Genomic DNA, 7,983 nt, shown 5'->3' with positions numbered 1-7,983 from the left:
TGGATCACATACGGCTTTAAGGTCAACAATGTCTCTGAACTCAGCTCTTACCCCATGCAGAAGCAGTCTGTGCTGCTCTGTGATTGTGCTCCTCAGTGACTGCCATTCCAGACATCAGGTTGAACTTGGCAGCAGTCAGGCTTTCGTGGTGCATCTCCCCTACTCCTGCTCTTCTGTGTTTGTCAGCTCCTGTACCTTCTGGTGTTTCAGCTGATTGTGTTCCTCCTATACCCATTTAGGGAGGGACTGTAATTTAGGGTTATGTAACACTTCTGTAACCTAGCACATTCTGATGCCAGAAATGTTCATGCCAAGTCTAAATTTACACTTATAATTCTGTAAGCCAGCAATCCAGAATGCCAGTGGATCCTGAATTTGTAACTTTTTTTTTTAATTTAAATAAGAAAATACTAAATGCGTAATTCATTCATCTAATGAAAATTTGTTTTCTGTTACTTGTTAGTTTATATCATGGCTCTGTGTTGGAACTGAAAAAGCTTTCCTACGTTTTAATTTTTTTGTTTGATTTCTGTGTTGAAGATTCTTTTATACTAAAAAAGTTTCCTTCAAATTGTATCAAATATTCATCTATTTTCCCTAGATTCTATTTTAAAAATGTTAATATTGTAGCTTGTTAACTTGAGTAGTATTTGAAGGTATGACCAGATATTCAAAAGGAAATACAGTTTCTCTAACGGCGGTATAAAGGTGGTTTGCACCCCTTCAGAAATCATGCAGAAAACCTTGTTCAGTCATGCAGGTATAATTTGCAATGTTCTTTCGGGTCAGTTTCCCAAAGAGTATTTTATTTCACATTAAGAAACTTAAATCTGAATGCTCAGAATCCATAATGTGTATTGACTGCTCAGTTTGTTCTGATACAGACTTTTACAGAGGCTAATACTTATGCTGCATCGAGGAATGGTGCTTCTCACCAGGCAAAGGTTCATTCTTCTGTTTGCCCCAGCTGAATACAGCATGTGTCCTCTTTCTAAAATATTTAGAGAAAAATATACATGCATTTGACCAGTTGCACTTCTGTGTTGATAGTTTTCAGTTGTTTTTTGAGAATCTGTTGCATGTTTGAGTCATAAGCTTTGCAGTGTTTTGTTTGCTGCAGATAAAATTAGATATTTTAATGGTAAGCATCTTTGAATAAGTGGGATAACTGACTTGAGGAACCCTCATCTTTCTGTTGTATTAAAACAAGTCTGAAAAAGGTATGAAATGTTATTCATTAAACCCTTCTAACCAAAACAAATAGTTCTTCACTCAACTTGGTAACATGTCTGCCTGTCATGTATTAGCAGTTAGATGCCACAGTTGATCAACTCATACTTTGAAGAGCATACTAGGGAAGTGAAAAGAAGTTGAATCTTCCTTATTTGAGTGGAAACAAAAGAAGCTGAGGCTTGGGAAAGCTTGGAGAAAATGTTATCTTGTCACTGTATGTGCATTGGCTTCATATTGCTCTTTAATGCAGTTAGAGAATTGTTTGTGTTGGATGTGACCTCAGTCATCCAACCTTCTGCTCCAAGCAGAGTCAACACTGAGTACTTTGGTCTTGCTTGTGTCAACTGGCACTAAATCACCTGTCCCACTTTCATTACCAATTCTTTACTGCCAGTGTACCAGTAGAAGCTTTTCATGTTGCGCTTAGGTTCCCTCCTTCATTCAGCTTTGAATTTTGACTTCCCTGTAGGTCACTACAGTCAAGGCTGCTGTTGATGATCACATCCACAGTAAGTTATTCAGTGTTTTGTGGAAAGCAGTTCCAAGAAAGTATCAAGTGGATTGAGCCATTTAGCATCTGGTTTTCCCTGAAGTCTTTCAGAAGTCTCCTAGATTGTTTGTGTCCCGCTGTGTTGCATTCCAGTAGGTGTTAGGGAGGCTAAAGTGTCCCGCAATAACCAGGCTGTGATTCAGACTTCATGGAATTGTTGAATAAGACTTCATCTGCATTCTTAACCTGATCAGGGGGTTTGTAACAAACTTGAGCTGTCATGTTGCTCATACAGACCTCCTTCTTTAATCCTGACCTATTCTCTGTGCTACAGAACAGCTTTCTGTGTTGCAGCTACTCCCTCAGGTAGAGGGAAATTCATCTGCTGTTCTTTCCTTCTTGGCTTTCTTAAAAAGTCTGTATGCATCCATGACAAAACTGCAGTCATCTGAGCAATCCCACGTCTTAGTTACTCCGGTGTCATAGTTCTGTGTACAGGTACTTGAGATGGTTGCTTTTTCAACATGTTTTGTGCATGCTAAGGTCTCTCTTTCACCAACTCATAAACTTACATGTCTGAATCTCTATTTCCTCCCTTACCAACAAGCTTCTATCACCATTCCTGATACACCTCTCAGTTAAAGTGCTTGTCACCAAATTTGACGAAAATGTTCCTAACCCACTTGGTCAAGTGGACCCCATCTCAACTTAGCAGCCTTCATTTTTCAGGGGTGCTTGTGGCCATAGAAATTAAAACACAGCCTGCACTGCTAGTCCTGCAGTGAGTTGCTGACTCGCAGATACGTCTTCACGAGCCTTTTCCCCTTCACATGAAAGGCTGAGGAGAACAAATGTCCCCCGGGGTCCCATGCCCTTATTTGTGCGCAGTTTTCTAGTCACTCTTGATTTGTTCTGGGTCTCCTTTGTTAATAGCATGGCACATCTGGCAGTAGTTGTTACTTGCCACTCCCTCATATTGCTAATGCTTAATTCAAACCTAGCTAGCTCTGGCACCTGTCTTAATTGAGATGTGTGCTACTTCTGCTTGTCATTCTAATGTTGACAAAAAAAATAGCATGGAAAATAGCTTTATATGCTTGAATTCTTAGCAGGTGTGTAAATGTAGAGCACTAGTACAATAAAAATGAGGTGTAGGGAGATGTGTGATAAGAAGGAAATTGAGACTTAAGAAAAATCTGAGGCTTCGAAGGCTCAGAGCAATGTTTGGGTAACTCTCATATCAGCTAATGTGTGCTACAAGTGTCACGTGCAGGAATGATTGTCGAGAGCTATCCTGAGGTTTGTGCTTCATCTTCCGTTGACATGTTTATATGCAGTCAGTGTGCATGGACATACTACTCCAAGAGGTTCCATTTTTTGTAAGAATCTTCTATGTGGGATAAATTTCTCGCAAGTTACTTCAGGCTGTTGGGCTCTGCTTTTATTTGGTTTATGGTGACTATGCTTTTTCATATGCTTTGGAACAGAGAGGTGTGTGCTGTAGTAGAACCTCAGACTGATCAATTTGCTGTTTGTGGCTTTTAAAGCACTTTAAGCAAACTGCCATGTGGTAGGCAGGACTGCTGGAGCCTAGTTTCCTAGGAGCATGTCTCTGAAATGTAGTACTTCCAGCTTTTAACATAATTTTTCTTCCCTATTCCCAGTGTACTTGTTTCTTTTCTCAGTGTTCTGCCATCTGATTGAGAAACAGCTAAGGTAATGCCCACTTTGAAACTATATTCACATGGAATTGTCTGTCGATGAAGAGGCGAGAGAGCTCAGAAGCATTAGATTCTTCAACTACGCCAGAACTAATCAGTAACTTCAGGGACAGCTGGTTGCACTGAACTGTTACTTCTGCTTTTGTATTTAGTTGAAATTGGCAAAGAGAAGAACAAGTAATGGCAGAAGAGGGAGAGAAAACATTAACTGTCCAAGCCCCATTTGTTTAGAAAATAAGTGAGGGGAAAAAAAAGTTAGCATATGAATGTCCTCTCAGTAAGTTTGCTGATGATACCAAACTGGGAGGAGTGGCTGGCCTGGCAGAAGGCTGTGCTGCCATCCAGCATGACCTAGACAGACTGGAGAGCTGGGCGGGGAGAAATCTAACAAAATTCAAGAAAGGTAAGTGTGAAGTGCTGCAGCTGGGGAAGAACAACCCCACGGATCAGTACAGGTTGGGGGCTGTTGTCTTGGAGGGCAGCTCTGGGGAACAGGACCTTGGAGTCCTACTGGACAACAGGATGACCATGAGCCAACAGTGTGCCCTCACGGCCAAGAGGGCCAATGGCATCCTGGGGTGCGTTAAGAAGAGCGTGGCCTGCAGGTCGAGGGAAGTTATTCTCCCCCTCTGCTCTGCGCTGGTGAGGCCTCACCTGGAGTGCTGTGTCCAGTTCTGGGCTCCTTGGTTCAAAAAGGACAAGGAGCTGCTGGAGAGGGCCCAGTGCAGGGACACTGAGATGATGAAGGGCCTGGAGCACCTTCCATATGGGGAAAGGCTGAGGGAGCTGGGTCTGTTTAGCTCGGAGAAGAGGAGGCTGAGGGGAATCTTATCAATGCCTATCAATATCTAAAGGGTGGGTGTCAGGAGGATGGGGCCAGGCTCTTCTCAGTGGTGTCCAGTGACAGGCCTAGGGGCAATGGCCATAAACTGGAAAACAGAAGGTTCAACCTGAACGTGAGGAAACGCTTTTTCACTATGAGGGAGACAGAGCCCTGGAACAGGCTGCCCAGAGAGGTGGTGGAGTCTCCTTCTCTGGAGACTTTCCAAAGCTGCCTGGACTTGTTCCTGTGGGATCTACTCTAGGTGATCCTGCTCTGGCAGGGGGTTGGACTAGGTGATCTCTAGAGGTCCCGTCCGACCCCTAACACTCTGTGAATCTGTGTGAATACTCCACCTGTCCAGTTTGTTTCAGCCATGTTGTGTGTTTCAGTGGGTGTCAGCTAAAAATCAGGGGGTTTATACTTTTTAGTAGTACAGATGTGTTGTGGCTTCTCTAAAGCGTGAATTCTGTTACCTGCTGTGAAGAAGCAGATGCTATTGTGTGCCTCTTACCTGAATTTCTGAACACTTTGTGAAATTGTGGGGAGGGGAGAGCAAACGTGCTCAGTGGTCGTCTGCTGCGGAACTTCAAATGGCAAAGTAACTGTTACTGGAGGCGCTCTCACAGAGCAGAAGTGCTACTGCAGTGATTAACTCTTATTTCTGAATGAAAGCTTTTAATTTCTGCCATTACAGATTTGAGGTTTTTAGGGAAGGAACATTGTAGTGTATTTCATCAGTCACTAAACTGTGACTTGACATCCCGTTTCACTTCTTTAATCTAGTAAGATGGAAATGCACAAAAACAATTTGGAGATGAACTTGAGAATACTTTATTACAGTTCCATAATGAGGCTGTGGGGGAAGAGGGACACAGAAGAGTATACAAGTTAGTGAAATACAGATTAGAAATTTGCATTCTTTGCTGCTGTGTTTTATGGAAACATGAATGTACTCTGAATCTACCAATTTCTAGAGATGATGGATAGTAGTAATGCTGTCTTTGTTTATGCAAAGCTGACCAAATTTTAAGGATTAGTGTAGTATGTTCTGCTACTCAAATGACCTTTTTAAGAGGTTTAGAATGGCTGGTTTCACACGTGGAAATCTGAAAGGATCCTTTGGAAGGGGATAGCATCTGTGGGAAGTCAGCCAGTATTCAGATTGATATCACTTAGGAAATTCAACCTAGTGGCAGAGAATTAGTAGGTTAGATATGTTTACTGTGGTCAAAGAGGGGATACAAACATTTTGGAACTATCTTTGAAAAGAAGTGCATGCATTGGTAAGAAGCGTTGCACCTAAATCTCTTTCATACCTCAGATTGATGTTTCCTGGGTGTTGTTTTCTGTAATTAAGGTCATGCCATGTAAAATAGTACTATGAACGGTAGGAAGCAAAATAATCCTACCAATTTGTAGCTGTGTTTATGATGAACAACTGTGAAGGTCTTTTTTTGGAAGCTTTTATCTGGAAGTTAGTATATGGTGCTTTCTCTTTCTAAAATAACTTTTATTTAATAGCTGTTAAAAATACCTTTGTTTTGATATCAGGAAGAGAATCCAAAGCAGAAATTTTAGACAGGCGCTGCAGTCGGATCTACTGCAGAAATGCACTAGAGCTTCACTATTGTACGGAGAGGTGCAAGTGAGATAATAATTTGAGCTAGTGTGGAAGTGCAAATTAAAGCATAAATTCACTGTTTATAATAAATTTTGTCATCTGAGGCTGTGATTTATGTAGATGGACCAAAACTATCTTCTTCACTCTGGTCACTCTTCTTGTGGCCTTGTATCTGTTGTGGCTGTGGTAACATCTGTGTGACTGTCCAGCTACGATGGGCAGCGGCCTACACACACAAAACGACTCTGAAAATCGGAGCTTGGCATCCAGAAAGGTGGACAAAACAGTGGATGTACAAATGCCAAACCTGTTTCCATGAGGAGCAAATGGAGCTTTCCACTTCCTGATTGCGATGTGTGGGTCTGTACACTTGATGAGGGAAGTGTATGTTTGTGTTAAAAAAGGGAGAATCTTGCTTCAGGCCTTTGAGTAAGTCTGTGTCACTAGGTACATTCTTTTTCAGGCCTGAATTGAGGAAAATTTGTTTGGAAACATGGTTTGCTTAGAGGCATGCAGATAAGGTCTATAAAGACTTTTTTGAGGAGAAAGGGTGAACAAATTTAAAAACACATTAAGGTTTTTGGAAAAAGATTAATTTGTCTACACCCTGTAGATAGAAGAGCCCTTAAACCTCGAGGCAGAGAAATTTAACTTGATCTAACCCTGGACTTCAACAATTTTGCTCATCCTGGCAGTATTAGTTGCTGTTCCATGCTTTCATTTTACCATTGATGGAGTAGCGGTAACTTGAAAAACCTTCTGCTGAAAATTTTTAGTTTAGCTTCGTATGGGACTTGAATTGTTTAAAAAAAAAAAAAAAAGTATGGCTTCAAACATGTAACTGCCTGTTGGATATGATTGGAGATGAACGGTACCTGACTTGGTGTAATGTTCAGTAATGTACTGCACAGGATCTCTTTAAGCAGTGACAAGTCTGACTAATGGCATGATTTCTATACGGTAAAAGTATGTGATGAATTTGAATACACACTAATACATGACACTTATGATGAAACTGCATGTGAAGTGTTTTTAAAACATAAACTGTATTTTTATAGGTCTAACAAGAAGCCTAAGTATAACCTCAGTTGATCAAGCAATGTTTGAAAAAGCACAAGGAGAGAAAGTTACGTTGCCATGTACTTTTGTACTCTCGGAAGAAGATGAAGGCCCACTAGATATTGAATGGGTATTGATACCAGCAGATAATCAAAAGAAGGAACAAATAGTAAGTAGAGATGTTTTTCAGAGAGTGTTTGAGTATGTCAGTTAATGAACTTTTTTACTGACTTTTAACAACTTCTGCATTTTCAGGTTGGGATGCTTGTGATCTTAACTTACTTTGAAGCACCAGTCATATGAAATATAGTGGAAGTTTTGGAATAGCAGATTAAGTATGAAGTGTGAAGGAATTTCTCACTATAAACTTGTCTTCTAATGAACTCTAAAAACGCTTCATTTATAGAAAACAAACTGCTTTCGTAGATGCATTATTTTCCTGATTGAAAACTGATTTATGAGGATTTTATTTTGAATATATTAACTTTTAGCTGTTAAATATTGCCTTTCTTTGGAAGCCTTATCAACAAGATGACTCCTTTTAGTAGAGAGGTTTTGCAGAATGAAATTAGCAGTTTAAACAGTTTTCAGTTAGAAATCAATGCTGACATTACTAATTGGGCAGGTGTTTGGTTGGAGTATTCAATGGAGTACTGTGTGGTGATATTTTGAAGATTGAGATATTTGTCTGTGTCATACTTCTGGGATTATTTAAAACAGTAGAAGAACTGTCAGGAATCTGGAAATAAATTATTTTGAATGTTGACATGCCAAGTGAATTTCTAAATCCTATTTATTTTTTTAATAGATAATTATGTATGCTGTAGACAGAATTTATAATCATTATTATGCTGCTGTGACTGGACGGATGCAGTTTACTAACCCTGATCCCAAATCTGGTGATGGTTCATTGGATATCCTGAATTTAAAGTCAGCAGACACTGGCACATACCAGTGCAAAGTGAAGAAGGCTCCTGGAGTTCAAAGCCAAAAAATACAGTTGAGTGTACTTGGTAAGATAATGCTTTCCTTGATT

At 40.3% G+C, this 7,983-nt stretch overlaps 1 protein-coding gene across 2 annotated transcripts in view; it reads left to right on the top strand.

Moving 5' to 3' along the window:
- The first annotated feature begins 921 nt into the window (after nt 1-921).
- CXADR (coxsackie virus and adenovirus receptor) overlaps nt 922-7,983 on the top strand; it is a 10,309-nt gene continuing 3,247 nt past the window's right edge. Inside the window, exons 1-3 of one of the 2 annotated variants that reach the window (XM_010147540.1) lie at nt 922-980; nt 6,957-7,116; nt 7,756-7,960. In XM_010147540.1, the coding sequence (XP_010145842.1) occupies nt 922-980; nt 6,957-7,116; nt 7,756-7,960 (424 nt within the window). Of the gene's footprint in view, nt 981-6,951; nt 7,117-7,755; nt 7,961-7,983 lie in introns of those variants that run through there. The other variant, XM_010147541.1, reaches the window with a different exon arrangement.

Source organism: Eurypyga helias, unplaced genomic scaffold (genome assembly GCF_000690775.1).
Source record: "Eurypyga helias isolate BGI_N326 unplaced genomic scaffold, ASM69077v1 scaffold4162, whole genome shotgun sequence".
NCBI classification, from domain to species: domain Eukaryota; kingdom Metazoa; phylum Chordata; class Aves; order Eurypygiformes; family Eurypygidae; genus Eurypyga; species Eurypyga helias.
The sequence above is the reverse complement of the archived record's forward strand: the minus strand, read 5'-3'. Positions and strand labels throughout refer to the sequence as shown.